This window comes from Manacus candei, unplaced genomic scaffold (assembly GCF_025592945.1).
Source record: "Manacus candei isolate 608988 ecotype Guabito, Panama unplaced genomic scaffold, ASM2559294v1 h1tg000050l, whole genome shotgun sequence".
Taxonomy (NCBI): domain Eukaryota; kingdom Metazoa; phylum Chordata; class Aves; order Passeriformes; family Pipridae; genus Manacus; species Manacus candei.
This window is the reverse complement of record NW_026138098.1, coordinates 3,215,001-3,232,500: the sequence shown is the minus strand read 5'-3', so window position 1 is coordinate 3,232,500 and position 17,500 is coordinate 3,215,001. Positions and strand designations below refer to the sequence as shown.

The 17,500-nt window shown below is 48.5% G+C and overlaps 2 protein-coding genes across 2 annotated transcripts in view; one reads left to right on the top strand and one right to left on the bottom strand.

Annotated features, from left to right (window-relative positions):
* Positions 1–17,500, top strand: part of LOC127477143 (uncharacterized) — a 347,576-nt gene that overhangs the window by 286,138 nt on the left and 43,938 nt on the right. The window lies entirely within an intron of this gene.
* Positions 2,579–3,750, bottom strand: HMX3 (H6 family homeobox 3). The gene is made up of 2 exons (XM_051801209.1): positions 3,435–3,750; positions 2,579–3,225 (listed from the first exon to the last, which is right to left on the bottom strand). The coding sequence occupies exons 1-2, from the start codon at positions 3,748–3,750 to the stop codon at positions 2,618–2,620; spliced, it is 924 nt and encodes a 307-aa protein (XP_051657169.1). The 3' UTR covers positions 2,579–2,617.

Here is a 17,500-nt window from a genome sequence, read left to right as displayed (position 1 = left end):
CCACCAAGATCATCATTCCCATGGGAAGTGGCCCTGGCAGGCTCGGGACGGGCAGGACGGGCCGGTGCCCGCTGCTGCCCGCACCCGCGCTAAGGCCGCGCTGCGGGGCAGGGGCCGCGCTGGTGTCCAGCGGCTCCTTCCTCGGCTGGGGAAGGGCCGGGAGGGTCCGGAATCGTTTTCCGGGCACTGACCAGAAATAAATGAGCTTTTTTTCCTTGCCGTTTGATAACATCGTGCTGCCGCGCTGTAAAATGGAAAGACCTATTTACTATGACAACAATATTTTTAATGGGCTGCAAGCGACTTGTCCCAAAGTTGGTACTGCAAACAGCAAAGGCATCGCTCTGTTTGTAGGCGACACAGCCAGCACCGTATTTTGACTCCGAAACTCTGTTTATTTTTCGTTTATGACCCATTGACAGGGTTTTTATCCCAAACGAAAAGAAAACGCAGGATTATCTTTTCGCAACGCTGAGTTTTATTTTGATTTCTTTGGCCCGAAATCCTGCCCTCGGCGCTATCAACACGTCGATTCGGGCCAATCTGCGGGAAGCGGAGAGCGATCCTATCTCCAAATAACCCTGCCGGGAGTATTAACACGCGTGACGGCTCCGGCCGTGGGCAGAGGGCGCAGCCCAGGGGGGTTGGACACCCTGCGGCAGCCCCCGGAGGAGGGGGGAGAAGGGAAGGGCAGTACCGGGGGGGGGGCGCAGAGGAAGGGGCGGCCAGAAGTTCAGGGGAAGCCCTCGGGAAGGGGAGGAGGCCCTCCCGTGGGAAGGGACCCCCCTCGCCCACCCCCGTCCCGGGGGGTTCCCTGGGAGTCTGCGACCCTTCGCTCGGGGTTACCGAGTCGCCGGAGGTGGGAAAGGTCCCCCCCTCCCGTCCCCGATCTGCTTCCCATCGGAGAGGCCTCCGGACACCCTCTCGAAGGATTCCCGGCAGGGGCGGCTCCGCGCCCTGGCCCCCGCACCCCGAGCAGGGCCGGCAGCGCTCCCAGAAAACCGTTGAGTTATTTTTTGTTTATTTATTTTTTATTATTATTTGTTGTCGTTGCTTATATTTTCTCTCTCTCTCTTTTTTTTTTTTTCTCATCCAAAACCACACTTAAAAAATGATAAGGAACGGGTTTTATTGATTTTTTTTTTCCACCACAACATTAAGTTTATAACAATATAGGCTGTTTTAAAAATAGGACCGATCCCTAACAGAAAGCGAGAGGGCAGAGAGTACAACCGAAAAGGGGAAAACAAAATTTAAAATAAAATAAAGAAAAGGAACCAACCAACCCAAACCCTTGGGAAGACAGCAAACAATTGTCAGACAACAGGTGAGTAGACACTAAGACAGAAAGAGACTAGAGGTGTCCACTCCTCACTTGATTTCTGCCTATTAAAATCCACATACTCAATGGACTTTAGAAGAAAACTGTACATCATACCAAATAAATTAAAATTACCCTAAAGTTGATTGTCCTTCACTTAAAGCGCCCAGCTCACCGAATCTCCCTTATTTATTCGCATGAAGCCAGGCTGATGTTAATTCCCATGCCTTGCTCCTCTCTTCTCACTTTCCTTCGCTTTTAATTCTTTTTTATTTTATTTTGTACAACATGAACGAATGCAGCTTTACAATGCTAAAAACCCTTTCCTCACCATTCAAATAAAAGCAGTGCTTTAAGAATCATCGTACAATATTGCACAGTTCAAAAGTACAATAATATTAATAATAATAATAATAATTAGTATTACAAAAGAAAGCAAAAGGGTACAGATTTTTTTCTCCCCAAAATACCGAAATAACTTTACAAGGAAGAAAAAACCCAAAACAACCCGACAACTAGGAAAACAAGAATTATAAACAAGAATTAAAAATGTCTAAGTAAACGATAATAAATAGGGGTCACTCAAAGCGCGCGGGTGTATTTAACTGTTCACTTTGAGGCTGTATTTCTTGCTTGTAAAAGTCCCATGACAAAAAAAGAAAGGTACAAAAGGTGGGCAAGCAAAGAGGCAAAGGTCTGCTTAAATGAAAAGCCGTGGTCGATGAAGTTTGAGTCACGACAGGATCAGGAGCCTGAACAATTATTTGGAGGCAGAAGGAGAGGTCCGAAAGGAACAGAAATTCAGCTTCCCGTTAGTGTTTGGCAAATCTCGAGGAGTGGCCTGGGATCATTCCTTTTTTTTTTATTATTAATATCATCCTTTCTTTCCCCCATTTTTTTCTTTTTTTTTTTTCTCCCACTTTTTTCTCTTTTTTTTTTCCTTTTTTTTTTTTTTTACAAAAATAAAACTAAAGCCACAGAGACCATCGCAGTTTTCATCCACGTTTACAAAAGGTGTGACAGCTCCAGGGTTCTCTACAAGTTCCCGCTTTCATTTTCCTCGTTTTCCTTTCCCTCCCCCCCCCTTTTTCTTTTTTCTTTTTTTTCCTAGATTTTTGCGACTTTCCTCCTAACACCACGCGCCGAGGGGTACCCCCCACCCTCGCACCTCTCTCCACCCAAAACCCGTGCTCCGCAGACGCCGCCCGGGTGGGTCGCACGAGGGGCTGGAGTACTTACAAGCGGGCGGGTGCCTTGCGCGCCTCTCCGCGCCCCTCCGCGCAGCGGCGGGCGGGCTCAGACGGGCCGCAGGAGCGGCACGGAGGTGACCACGGGGTGGGAATAGTAGACGGGGTGAGGGAAGGTGAGCAGGGGCTGCGTGCCGGGGGCTCCGCCGCCCCCCGCGCCCCCCTCCGCGCCCGAGTTCTCGTGGTACAGGATGGGGACGCGGACGATGCGCTGCGCGGCCGCGTGGCTGAGGTTGGCCGCCTCCAGCTCGGCCGCCAGCTGCCGCTTCCACTTGTTGCGGCGGTTCTGGAACCAGATCTTCACCTGGGTCTCTGTCAGGTGGAGGGAGGCGGCCAGGCCGGCCCGCTCCGAGCTGCTCAGGTAGCGCTTCATGTCGAAGGTGGACTCCAGCTGGAAGACCTGACTGCGGCTGAACACCGTGCGCGTCTTCTTCTTGCGGCACGGCTTCTTCTCCGGGCTCTCCTCCCGCTTCTTCCAGTCCTCCGCGCCTCCCTCCTTCTTCGCCTCCTCGGAGTCGCTCTCCTCCAGGACGATCTCGTCGGGGCTCTTGGAGTCCAGCTCCTTCTGCTCCCCCTCCGCCTTCAGCAGCGGCTCCGGGGAGTCCCGGTCGGTGCCCGAGGCGGGGGACGAGTCCCTCAGCAGGGATTTCTCTGCGGCTGGAGGGGAAGGACGAAGCGGGGGATGAAGAGGGAGGGATAAGGGACACAAAGAGACACCTTCGCCACCCGGCCCCCGCGTCCCGTCGGGGGAAAAACGGGACGAGCCGGCCGGACCCCCGCGTCGCCCCGCCGACGCCTCTCCCCCCCTGTGCCCACCGCGGCCGCCCCGCCGGGGAGGGAGGGAAGGGAGTTGCGGGGAGCGGTACCTTCGGTGCGGGGCAGGTGAGCTCCGGCCGGCGTCAGGGCGTACGGGTACCACCAGGTCTGGGCGCGCTCCAGGCAGTGCGCGCTCAGGGCGAAGCGCGGCGCCGGGATCTCGAAGCGGGGGAAGGCGAGGTCTCCCACCTGCGAGAGGGCGAAGCCGGCGCCATCCACCGCCGCCTTGCCCGAGGGGGCGAACAGCGCCCGCGGCTGCTTGGGGGGCGCCTTGGGGGGGCCGCCGTTGAGCAGGTTCTTGATGTAGAAGGACTCCTTGGGGGGAGGCGGCGGGGCGCTGGGTGGCTCCTGCCCGGTCTCCGGCATCCTCCGGTGCCCGCCCGGCTCCTGCCCGCCGCTGGCCCCGCAGCCCGGCGCGCAGGTGGCGGCTCCCGGCGGCGCGGGGGACAGGAGCGGAGGGGCGGCGTGGGAGCGCGGCGGAGGGGCCGGCCGGGGGCCCCTCGCATGGGGGGGCGGCAGGACGGGGGGCCGGGGGGACCCGCGCAGCCCGCGGCACCGGGGGGCTGCTGCGGGCAGGCGGAGAGCCGGGGTCGTCGCTGCCGCCGCCGCCGCCGCCTCCCGCCGCCGCCGCTGCTGCGTCAACCTGGCGCCGGATGCTAATGATGAAATCAAAATGTCATCCCCGCTCCGCGCGGGGAGCACGCGGCGATTGGGCGCGCACAAAGGCGAATGGGATCAGGCGGGAGGCGGCGGGAGGAGAGGGCTCCGCGCAGCCCCTGCCCCGCAGCCGCCGCGGCCCCGGCCCCCCCCCGCCCCGACGCGCCGCCGTGCCCGGAGGCGGCGACCGCCCGCCCGTCCCCGGCGATACAGAGTCCAATGAGGCGGCGAGCGGGGCCGGGCCGGCGGCACAAAGGGACCGGCTCGGCGCAGGGAGCGCGGCGGGAGCGGCGGGAGGCGAATGGCTCGGGACGAGCCGCTCCTGCCTCAAAACCGCGCCCGCCCCGCCGCGCCGCCCCCCGCGCCCCCGCCCCGCACCGACGGCAACAAAAGCCGCCCGCGCCGCAGGGGGGGCGGCGGGACCGGCCGGGCCCCGCCGGGATGCCGGGCACCGGGATGCCGGGCACCGGGATACCGGGGCACCCCTGCGCTGGGCACGAACGACTCAAGGGACGGCTGCGGGGCGGTGGCTGCGGGGCAGCGGCAGGGCTCTCCCCCGACGGTGCCCTCCCCTCCGCGGGCATCCCCGCCGCGCCCCTCGGTCCTCGGCAGCGAGAGCGGACAGCGGGACACGTCGAGCCCGCGGCGGAGGGGCGGCGGCAGACACGGCCCGGCCCCGCCGCTCTCGGGGGCCGTGTCCGACCCTCCCGATGTCCGGGCACCGGGCAATCCCGGGGGCCTGTTATAGGGTGCTCCGGGGGCCCATCCCCGCCGCTCCTGGGATCCATCCCCATTTCAGGGATCCATCCCGGCCATTCCCGAGATCCATCCCGGCCATTCCCGAGATCCATCCCGCCGTTCCCGGGATCCATCCCTGCCGTTCCCGGGTTCCATCCCGGCCGTTCCCAGCATCCATCCCGGCCGTTCCCGGGTCCATTCCCGGGATCCATCCCCGTTCCCGGGGTCCGGGCACAGGACGCCCCCTACCGGCCCTGGGAGAGCCCCGCGTCCCGGGCCGGGCAGTCCCGGAGCATTCCCCGCACCGCACGGCACATCCCGGGACACCGGGAAGCGGCGGCTCTGGGCCCCGGGAGCCGCGACGGGACCCCCGGTACGGCCGTGATGCCGCGAACCTCCCGCGGGTACCGCTCTGCCCCCGGGCCCTCCGGGAGCAGGTGGGGCCCCCGTTGGGAAGGGAAGGGAAAAGGTAAGGGAAAAGGAAGGGAAAAAGGAAAGGGAAAAGGAAGGGGAAAAGGAAGGCAGGGCATAGGAAAGGAGAAAGCAGAAAGGAAAAAAGGAGAAAGGAAAAAAGGAGAAAGGAAAAAAGGAGAAAGGAAAAAAGGAGAAAGGAAAAAAGGAGAAAGGAAAAAAGGAGAAAGGAAAAAAGGAGAAAGGGAGAAAGGGAGAAAGGAAAAAAGGAGAAAGGAAAAAAGGAGAAAGGGAGAAAGGGAGAAAGGAAAAAAGGAGAAAGGAAAAAAGGAGAAAGGAAAAAAGGAGAAAGGGAAAGGAAAGGAAAGGGAAAGGAAAGGGAAAGGAAAGGGAAAGGAAAGGGAAGGAAAGGGAAGGAAAGGGAAGGAAAGGGAAAGGGAAGGAAAGGAAAGGAAAGGAAAGGAAAGGAAAGGAAAGGAAAGGAAAGGAAAGGAAAGGAAAGGAAAGGAAAGGAAAGGAAAGGAAAGGAAAGGAAAGGAAAGGAAAGGAAAGGAAAGGAAAGGAAAGGGAAAGGAAAGGAAAGGAAAGGAAAGGAAAGGAAAGGAAAGGAAAGGAAAGGAAAGGAAAGGAAAGGAAAGGAAAGAAGAATGCAGAGCTGTGGAGTGAGTTATTTTTGCATGTACATACACGCAAAAATCTCTACATTTAAACATTTTAATACTCTAATCAAATGTGATTTCTCTTGCCAATTCCTTTTTAGTACACCCACTTGGCAATTTGAAGCAAGACATCTTTTATCTGAGTCAAACTTCTCAGTGTTAATGCTTGTAAGGTATCCCCAGGAGTAGTTCTTCCCCTGAACACTTGGGGTTGCAAATAGAGGGAAAATTTATACAGAGTAATGTAACATTTTTGGCTGCAATAGACCTGGTATTTCATGTACCTTTGACACATCCTGAGGATGGGGTCTCAGCAATTATTAGTTTACAGAAATATTCTGGTTTTATTAAGAACTATTTCTTGTTTCTGCTCTTGTTAACAACTTAAAGGCAACAGGTAAAGTAAATATCATCAGAAATTTTTTAAAGAAATGCTATTTCTGTGGGAACACTCCTCAGCTCTGGGGTAACTTGTATAGAAAAAAAAAGAGACACAAAATAGTTTTTATATAGAAAACAGTCCATAGATACCTAACTTGGGCTTCTGGGCTAAAGTGTTATCTGTTTGCAGCTCCTACATGAAAAACTAAGGATGCAAAGTTTTTATAGAAGACCCCAGTGTATTTCTCCATCTCAGTGAAGATTTTATTTAGATATGAGTCACCAAAATAATTCTGTACTGAAACTCCCACCCTTTTCCATCCATCTTTCACTGCTTTGGTAATTATGAGGTCTTAATCCCTTTGGAGTCCCTCAGGGCAAACAACTCATGGTAGAAAACCAAGCAAGGATGAAAAATCAAACCAGCCTCTGGAAATGTTAAAAGAAATTCCCACTTTGCAATTCTTTATTACAAAAACCCAAACCAACCAACCTCAAAAACCCCACAGTGCTTTAAAAGAGCCTTTCTATATCTCTGTCATTTAAGGTCCATAGATTTCTCACATACTTACGTATTTTATTTATTCCCCCTCCCCAGTGATATCTGGATGTTAAAGACTGGTATTGACCATTCCCCCCATGCCCACTGGTGATGGAGCTGAGTGGATTTTGCTGCAGTCTTTCTTTATTTCTGTTTTAGACCCGTGCTCGTACCATTCCATTGTAAACAGATAATTATTATTTCATTAGAGTTTCAATTCGGAATTAATTGGCTAATTTACGCATGGATCAATTGTATAAATGTGATGTTTGTGATAGGTCCTTGATATGATTTAAAGTAATTGTTTATTTTCGAGTTTTGGCTGTATTGTATTGCAAAGTGATTTATCTCCTTATTTATCCTGTCTCAGCACTGCCTCTTCTTTTTCATTATTTTTCTAAAGAGCTACACTTTTGCTAGGCTGAAGCACGAACCTGTGTGGTGTGATTCTGTGGTTCCCACGCTTACACGAGCTCCAAAAATCTCCAAAAATCTCCAAAAAGCTCTGCCTTGCAGCCTGCTGATGTTACCTGCCCACAGAGCGCTGTGCTCACAGCCCCGTTTGCCTGGCAGGAATTACCCACTGCGGGCTGTATTTACCCAGATTCTTGTGCCACCTTTATAGCTGCCATCCCTGAGTGTCCCTGCTGCAACCACAGGTGACAAACATCTGTCACTTTGGGTTCAGTTTCCTTTTTTCCAGCCTGAGGGAAGGGCAGTGCTTAGTTTCCTTGCTCCTTTGTTTGCCCAGGTGGGAGCCCAGTGGTGGGGGACTGCAGGTAGGACTTGCAGGGCAGCAGCAGTGAGGTTTGCACCCACTTCTGCTCTCACAGAAGGATTTTGGTGGTGGCAGGACCTCCTCCCACAGAGCCTGATGTGTTTTTGCAGAAGGCACTGGCCAGCCAGTCTCCCTAAACCAGCCCTGTGCTCTCCCAAGGGTATTTGCAGCATTTGGCCTTACAGCAGTTGTAGGGAAGCAGTAATTCACCAAGACACTGCTTGATTTCATGGCTGACTTTAAACATTCTTCCACAGGGAAGTGCTGAGACACTTCCTTGCATCAGGCTTTAGACGTTGAGGAGGAGAAGAAAAAAGGGATGAGAACACAGCAGTTTGCCCCACACAGAAACACTCCTTTCCCAGGCAATCAGAATGAAACTCTTCCCCCACTGGATTTTAGAGCTGCAGTTATGCTGTTCAGGCAGACAAGCACAATTTTGGGAATGCCAGAGATTAAATGCTGTAGAGTTTGAGCCGTTGTCAATGGCTCTCCCCTTCCTACTGCAAATCTTTCCAGATTATCAGGGCCTTCCTAAAACCTGAGTTATTCAGAAACAAGGCATTACTCTGTCATTGTTTCAATTGCTTCTTCTGAAATGCATGATTGGAAACAGAGGTTACCCAGAAGAGGGATGCTACTTTCCCATTGTAAGGAATGTCTCTTGCAGGATATATTCGATAAGGATGTTTTATTCAAGACTGGAAAAACTACAAGGGAGTTATGCTTTGTAGCCTGTCTCAGGTTTCACCAGGCTGAGTGTATCAGGGTGTATGTGCTGTGTGTGGGTTGAGAGGTATTTTGGAACAGTTAAAGTTGTTCCCTTATTATGCCTTACAATGGCATTTTTGTACCTTTAAATGGAAGGCTTTGTTAGTCTCTGTTTTCCAGTGGATTCCTGGCAAGCTGAGAGTCCTCTCTGACAAATATTAGAATCTTATAGCACTTCGAGAAAGCAGGTTGTTCAGTTTAGGAAACTTTTATTTCTGAGGTTCATCACAGTCCTGTGTCTGACTCACAGAAATATTATTTTTATCGGAAAGGGGAAAAATTCCTAGGTTGTGATATTTTTGTGAAACAAATGCTGCTGCAAAGTCTGTGTAATTTGGAATAAGTCCATGGGAGCAGAACTGATGGGCAGATAATGTAATCTAAGTACAATCTTTATCTCATGCAGCACTACACATGTGCTCCATATACTGTGATATGATGCTCTGATGCCATCACAGACTCATATAACACATCCTTTGCTTTTGTCATTTTGACTTGCCCACTGGTCTAATTTCTGGATGGTTTAATCATCTTGATATTAGTCATGTGTGTACAACTTATCACTTCCACAAGTGAACTCACAGAGTAGAGGTCAGAAAATACACTGGAGGAAATCCTTTGTGGAAAGTGCCATTGGAGGATTTGAAGGCAGAGCATGTGCTGCTCTTTAGCATCTCATCCAAATGTAAGCTTTACTGTAGCTCATCCTGCCTGTTTCAAAACATGTCAGGACAGAAATACCCACAGAACAATGAATAGGTGGTGGCTTTGCAGCTTCTACATCTGAAGGCTGGTGCTTACATACCAAGCTGTAAACTCTGAGGCACCATGTAAAAAAAACCCAAACAAACCACCCCAAAATCAAACCCAAAACTATGTGGACACCGGGACTGGTGAAATTTGAAACAAGCAGATCTGTTTGTGTCCATGAATAGCTCATTTATTAAAATCCACAAAAAATCCTAGCACCATGCCTGAGAAGTGCTGAGTATTTCCAGCTCCTACTGAAATAGAAAATTTCTGCAGAGCTGTATGGTGAGTGTTTTACTGACCTGGCTAGAGAAGAGGTGTTACAACCCACACTCAGCCTTCACATCTCAGATCCAAACTGTCCATTTACAGAGAGCCAACAGAGAGCAGAGTAGATCCAACGTTTGTGTGCAGGGCAGCTAGATAATGTGCAGTTTTAAGAGTTCTTAAATAATCATTGATTTCAAAAGTGTTACAGCCCATTGACTCAAAAATCAGCTGCTTATAAAGACTCTAATGTTCATATCACAGATCCTTGGCAATTGCACAACAGTTATGATGAAGATACATACTGAACAGGAGCTGTGCTTTGAATTTTATGAAAAGATCCTGAGATCACCTAAATTTCCCTGAGAATGTTTACTGTAAATGGCATGACAGTCCGAACCAGCTTGTTCTGAGCCAGCAGATCCCCAAAATAGCTTGTGGTTTTGCAAAATAAATGAATGATTGGGTCATTTGATGCTTCCACAAGAGCTTCTTTGTCAAAACCTCCGTGTGCTTTGCACTTATTAAGGACTCTGTCTTGCCTGCCAGTCCCCAGGGAAGGCTGCTCCTCAGGGAAGCTCAGTGTTTCAGGAATCTCGAGAAGCCAAAGTGATGCACACACCTCGGGAATCTCATTCTATGTTTTTTGGCTGGGGCATCCTCAGGACAGCTTGTCTTCAGATAAGCAGACAGCTCAGGTCCTCACATCACTCCCGTGGTGCACAGACCCTGTTCTGCCACTTCTGTGAGACAGAACAGAGAAAAGAAGATTTCTGGCCTTTTTTCCACATAACATCTCTGTACATTCCAGGGAAAACCTTATCCTAGACAACAAAGTTGCTTATTTCTCTCTCTCTATCGATATAAGTGCTCAAATCCACGTCATAAAAACAAAGCATCAGAGGCCAAGAAATGACTGCAACTGGGTAAAAATTCTTTCCTCCAAAGAGAAATTCCAAAATCATCCTTCTTTGAGTCAGAGTTTTACATTTGTATTTTTGTTTGTTTGTTGTTTTTTGTTTGGTTTTTTTTTTACACTGCTGCTCTTTTTTTACATGGTTGGAAAACTGGAGATCTATTAGAAGGGCAAGCTTTATGTAGAAAATATTGTTAATGTATTTTAGTTAAACGCTAGCAACATATACCAGGAATTCATCAGTAATAAACTTAATGAAAGCAATGCTTGTGGAGAGCAGTAGAAGGATTAAATGCACTGTTGTGCAAAACTTCTGATACTCATCTTCCTCACCATCACAACCATTGTAGCTACACCAGTTTTCTGCACAACAGGAGATTCCCTTTGGCATTAGACCACAAGGATCTGAGCAGTTCATTCTTGCAGTCCAGAATTTTGGCATGAAACTCCTTCCTCATACAGAGATACGAGAAGCAATCATGAAGCACTAACAAGGCACCACCAAGGATGACTTTTTCACCTTATTTTACATTAGCAGATTTTTGTCTTGTCACTAAGGATCCATGAATAATAACAGAAAAAAAATTATAGGGGACTGTGTACAATTGAACACCTGGTTCAAGGTGGCAGATAGGGCAAATAATAATAAAATACTATGTTTGACAGTAAGTGGAACAATTTCAACTTGGCATATGCATGAAATGCAACACATTTAAATACTGTTTGGTGTCTACAGAGCAATTGAACTGAGAAAATAATACTTTTAGCATAGTAAACAAGCATTAGGTGTTTTTCCTCAGCAGCCTGATGTGTATTCTTGCCATGTGTTGTCATTCCCAGAGTATGAAATCTAAGTTGCTTGTGTAATGCTGTCATTAAAAAAAAAACACACCAAACCAAAACCAAAACCAAACCAAACCAAAAAAACCAAAAACCCCCACCCTTCTAATATACTTCCATCTCTTCAGATCACTGTTACTTCGATATTCCAGTCAGGAAAATCATATACAGCACACGTCATGCTGCCATGAGAAGTTTGTTATGTATTGCTGTGCTTGAGAGCTGCAGTGGAGTGAAGAATAGAGGAAATGCTAAAAGACTCGAGGGCAAACCTGTGAATGACACCTCTGCTTTTCTTTGGCTTGTTTATTGGCAGCAAGGGCTGCTCCGAGTGAGAGGACAAGGCGCTGTCTCTCTAGTTAGAGTTTCTGATTTTATTCTTGTAAAGCGCTGAGGCTGATCAGAGATCACAGAACACTGATCAGAATTTCCAGACGTCCTTGAAAATGCCCTTCACCTTCATAATCAAGCTCTGAAATGATAATATATTGATTGGAATGCTCCGCAGCAGCGTGACACACTGAGAGTTATTGATAAGCAGCTCTGATATTTTCAGGTGACAAACAAGGGAGGGGGGAGGCGATTAAAACAGGGATGATGATATTCAGCTGGGAAACTCGGGTTATGTGTGATATTGCCCACCAAAAGGTTCTCGCTGTTGTCTGGGAACAGATTTTGATCTGAATTCGTGGAGAATAATTTCTGACATTGTTATAACAACGCCAACAAATTTTAATCCAGCAATGAATAGGGGTACCACTGTTTTCTTCCCCGCTCGCCTGACCTCACTTCAGCACCACGGCCAGCGCCGGGAGCCGCGGGGCGGGCGGTGTGCGGGGCGCCTTCCCGCGGGTTTAGGGGCGGTGGGTCCCATCCTGCCTCCCCTCTGCTCCGCACATCCCGGGATGACGCTGCTCTGAGCAGCTGGAAGAGCCGGAGCCCCTCTGTGCTCGCGGGGGTGCTCGGGAAAGAGTGGACTCAACCTCTGTAACCTCACGGAAAAAAAAAGAAGAATTAGGGGTTTACAGCTGTTCTAACAGCTCCTGAACAACCAAATAATTCATTGCATCTAAACCCTGAGATTGCAAGCTAAACCGAACCCTTTGTCTGCAGTGTCCCGAACCTTCACAGGCAAATTCAAGAGAATCACATCTCGGGCTATTTTAATATCAAAGCATTTTATAAGGAGATGTGGAAATCGTTTCCCTTTTCCAACAGTGTTGGCACATTGCCCTGTTTATTCTCCAGTTGGTATTTTTTGTACTTCTCAGGGATATATCAAAGTTTATGCAGTATGTGTAACTCGGAGGAGATGGAAAAGACATTGACAATATTAATTGTTTCATAAATAGTGGCCAATAGGATATGCTTTTTATACCCTTGGCTTAAACCCTGTTATTGAAAAACCAATACTCTGCCATTTGTTTATACTTTTCTTGGCATACAAGGCAGATATATTAGAGTGAATGAAGCTAATAAAAGGCTCCAGGCAGCATTTTCCACACTCAACTTTCAGGCATGGCCACTTTTTCAAAAGAAAACTGTCTTTTATTTTGGAACATTATAACCATTCTGCCTGTCTGTAAAAATGTATGAAGAACCAGAAATTACAAAGGACCAAATAGAAAGGACCCTTTGCTTTTAGGTGAGCACTTCTGCACACAAGCAATTCCACAGACTCCACAGACCTGCTTATGTAAGTACCTGCTGAGACAGAGGGATGAAGGGCTCCACCAGCCAACCCTGAGGCAAAGCTGCCTCAGAGGCAAAGGCTCAGAATAAAAAATACCTCTTGTATTCAGTGGTCTCATTTGGATACAAAAAGTTAGTCACAGAGCAGGAGGTCCTGAGCATGGAAAGAGGAGCTGCAACCAATCCCAAAGGCAGCACATGGCTGATAGTTTCAGACAAGGAAAACACTCTGCAAATTAATTACTGGAGATCTTGAAAAAGTTTTTCAGTCGAGCGATTCTAAAAGAGACTCTTGGGGAAACTGTTTGCACTGCAATCATTTTACTCCTTGCAGTCATTTAATTTCTTTTAGCCAGCATTTTACTCCCTGCAGGAAGGAAGAAGCAGGTAGGTTGTGGTGGGTAACCTCCAGTTACCTGGTAGATTATGGTGGGTTTACCTCTGCTTTCATTTTTAAAACTATTTTAAAAGTGCTCTCTGCAGTGTCACACGCAAAAGAAATACAGCCCTTGTGCATCTTTTAAACAGGAGTTTGAATGCTATTGTGTTCTGCTAAATTAGTTCATAATGTTAGGAAGATATATTAGCATAGCAGAAAGTGAGGAATGGAATGTGGAAAACTGAGAGAAAAAAGAAGGAAGAAAGTGCAATCTCACCATTCAGTATTTCTGGAAATCTCCTAAAAATTTGTGAAAATGTGCTATGCTTTTTTTTTTTTTTCATAGAATGAAACAGCTCCACTGCAGCCTTGGGTCACTTCTGCAGGATACCAAGGGCAAAAATAATCCTTAAGGCATTTGCCATAGGGACTCCCAGGATTTTCCCTTGATCTGTGTGCACGAGGAATGTGAAGCTTGATGTCCTGGTTTTAAAAGCAGCTCTGCATGGATCATCTCCTACAACTTCAGGAACTTTCTATGCAGATACAAAGGTCTGGCAAAGGCATAGAATTCATTACCAGAGGGAACACTGAGGCATGGCCCTTTCTCTATTTCATTTCAGCTCCACAGTGGAGGAGGCTTTGCTCAGCAGCCATATTTATTCCAGACCTATTTGTTGCTCAGCCTACAGTAAATCAAGAGTATCTGGCTTCTTTAGCATCTCTCAGGCCCAGACGGTTTTTAAGGACAGTTTTCAGAAAAGTAGAAGCCAGGTGAAGAACACAGAGGAAGAAAAGCCAGGGGCACTGGTGGAGGCCTGTGTGGCACCAAGTGTCAAAGCCAGGCAGTGCCCTGATTTTTTATTTTCCTCCCAGGCAGTGCACCCAGGGAGAGCCTCTGCACACCCAGACTTCAGAGGTACCTGGAATGGACTGTCAGGTGCCTACATGAGTGAAGAAAGCAGTAAGAGTAAACGATGACTGCAAGACACTTTCACTTATTTTAGTTTAGCCCAGTGATGTCTGCAGTAGTTGTACTTGGGACAAGATGAAAAAGGACCACTCTGAGTAGATTCCTCCACCCTAAATCTTCCTGTGATCAGCAGGAGCTGATCAGGTGGAGAGAAGAGCATTTGGGCCACCCAATAAAGAGCACATTTCAAAGAGCCTTGCTCTGCTGCAGTTTCAGCCCCAGAAGTGCCACAAGAAGTGATGTTCAAAGCACAGCCTTTCCCAGTTGCTCTGGAAGGCCAGCACAGAAATCAAGGGAGAATTTTTCTTCACCAGTGAAAAGGCAGATGTGATAACTGGCAGTGTCTGTGTAAAGCATTTATCTTAGCCATGTTAATCTCACCATTAAGCTCTAATCTCCAGCTCCAGCACTAGAAACACAGTGCACACCACCCATGGCAGCGAGGCTGACACAGCAATACACTTCTGCCACTCACAGCAGCTGTTGAGCTCATCTGAAACACCACAACCAAATCCCACTTCCAGCAATCCGTGTGTTTGCCTTTCCCCTTAACCTGCCCATTCTAATGACCTGTAATTAAATAAGAGCCTTTCTCATGCTCCAGGTCTCCCTGCCCATCCTCCCTCCAAGGCTGTGGCTTTAATTTCACCCTTCCCACAGCAGCAGACTCTGAGGGCAGGCAACAGGATTGTGACTCATCAAATGCTGTGGGAAGTAATGATGATCCAAAAAGCAAACGGAGGTGGGCAGTGAAGGAGAAATCACTTATGCAAATAGAAATATTTTCAATAATGATCAACAGCATGAGAAAGAATATAGGAAAAATTAAATTAGGCAGAGGAGCTTCAATTTTAAAATGTTCCCTAAGTGCTAGAAATCTTCTCATCTTCATTTTTTCCCTTTAAACTCTGTCATTTGTACAGCCTATTAACCTTTAACTTTATGACTATCCTAACGTGAAATACTGGCAGCATTTAAGTCTGAGAATACTAGAGACCTACCTTCCTGGTTGGCAACAAAGGTGAAGCACTTTCTTTTAAATCAGTCATTTTTAATATCAGTCATATACACTCAGCATCAGAGACACTATTTTTAGATTCACGTGCTGGTGTTACTTACAATAAATGCTCTACAGACTCCAGTTATCTGTCCTCAGAGGTCTTACAGTTTCCTTCTTGTCTGTCCTCTCCCAGTTGGTCACCCTAATTGTAGCCTTCAATTCTGCTCAAAAGCCAAAGAGAAAATTAAATTAAACCGCTTCCTTCCAACTCCCTCTTTCCTCTTCTTAAAAAGACGACGTAAAATTAATTATTCGTGTTTACAGGAGCTGCTGGGGAGTCGAGCCCAGGACTTCGTTGTGTGAAGCACTGAACCACTGTTACTCCAGATATTTCTGCCCTGCAGACCTGGCAGTCTGGATGGGGCAGGTGAAGGAAGGGTGATTAAGTGACTTCCAAAAGGGGGTGAAGACGAAGTGGCTCCTGTGGACGGTGTGTGCTGGGGCCATATCGATCCCACCCGTGGCAGGGGATGGAAGAGCTTTAGCACAGAGCTTGTGAGGTTTTAATTGTCACCATTATTTCAAACCACGAGAGTGACAAGGGCTGCTCAGACCTGAGGACAGGGACTTCTGCTGCTGGTGTCTAAATCTTAGCAATTAAACAGTACCTGGGGATGTGAGGGGATGATCTATTGGGAAGTTCCTCGATGGATGCCCCTCTGCCAGTGAGTGCATTCCTCGAGGGCTGGGCCTGGCCCTACTGTGGGGCATCACTGTGGCCTGGAAGAGCTTCCAGAAAGAGCTCTCTCAGTTGGAAAGAACAGCCAAAGCTGTTGCACTGATGGCTGAGAAAACACTGCTTCAGAGCTGAACCATCAGCATTTATTTACACAAAGCCTTCCCCTTTTCCCTTGCTCTTTCAGCAAACCTTCTAGAAGCTCAGTAGGGAGTCCTGAAACAGCACTTAAAAGCCAGTTTTCCAGACAGGAGCCTGTGCCTCTCTCCTTAATCAGAAAATATCCAGCCCCAAGAAGTGAGATGGGGACCACAGTGGTCCTGACTGCCCATCCCTGCCCTGCACACCTCCCACGTGGCTCAGAGGCAGGAGGAAGCCCATGGCTGTACAAATGTCCCTCTCTGTCACCTCTGAGGTGCAGGACTCCCTTCCTGAGTGAAGGACACAGGCAAAGGCCTTGGAGCAGTGTCAGTCATGGAGTGTTTCAGGTGTACCAAAGGCTTGAACCAGGAGATTTTACTCTGATGCAGACTCTGTTCTGTGCTTTCACTCTCTTGGGGAGTCTTCTGCTCTCAGGACTGTTCTCCTTAACCTGAAAAAGGTCTGGCTTCTTCCCCTCTCTCACTGAAACTGCAGGCTTGCTTTTGAGTAGAAGTGATCAGCCACCAACCCAGGATGAGCAGAGGTTCTAGAAGGCATTTTGGCCATGAATCAAATTCAATCAAGGAAAATGAATATGTGGGATTTGAGCAAGACTTGGTCAAAGGACGAAATGCAGAACTAAGCTTGCTCTTGCATCCTGTGTGAACCCTGCCTTAGAGTGCTCCAGCCTGTCCTTTCTACTCATGTGGATGGACTTATAAGGTGGCAGAGGAAGCAGACAGCATTTATGTTGGTGTCTACAGACATGTCTAGATTTTGCAACAGATTCTGTACAAAGCACCCATGACGTGTAGCCCCACAAGCTGTGCCAGCAGGCTGCATGGCACAGGGATTTCCCCAGATGACATCTCAGGTCGCTGCAGGGACAGCTGGCACGTGCCACCATGCCTGGCACTGCCAACACACCCGTGTGTGACTCTGTTCTCAGGACCCACAACACCTTCTGTTCCCATGGGGCCTGAGGAAAATCCCCAGAACTTCAGTGGGATTCATCCCTCTCCTCGTGGAGCTGCTTTTCGAAACTCCAGCTGGGTTTAGGCACACGTTTGGTTTAGGAGCGCTCTTGAGCCCTATTGATTTTAATGTAACAATCAGATATTTAAAACTTAGCACGTGTTTAATTGCTGAGGGGAATCACAGCAGGCTGATGCTGGTGTCCCAAACCTGAAATCAGATGATCCCAAATTCTCCTTTTTATTTTGCCAGTAGACACAGTTTCCTAAAAGGAAGGGAAGTACAAATGAATTTGGAAGGGAAGCTCTGTAAAGCCTCTTGTTCATTTTGCTCCTACTCTCAGGTGTTTCATTTTCAGCATTTACCTAAAGTTTTCATCTTTCCAAGTCTTGTTTTATGGTTAGTATAAGGCCAGCCTGAAAGATAATATATTGTGACTGTTATATTATTTATTTCAAAGCCAAGTTATTGATTATTGCACGCTGAAAATGACAAATGGCACCTGAGAAAG

Coding starts and splice junctions, on each gene's coding strand:
- HMX3 (XM_051801209.1), bottom strand. CDS start 3,750: ATGCCGGAGACCGGGCAGGAGCCACCCAGCGCCCCGCCGCCTCCCCCC. Junction 3,226..3,434: donor TCACCTGCCCCGCACCGAAG/GTACCGCTCCCC, acceptor CTTCCCCTCCAG/CCGCAGAGAAATCCCTGCTG.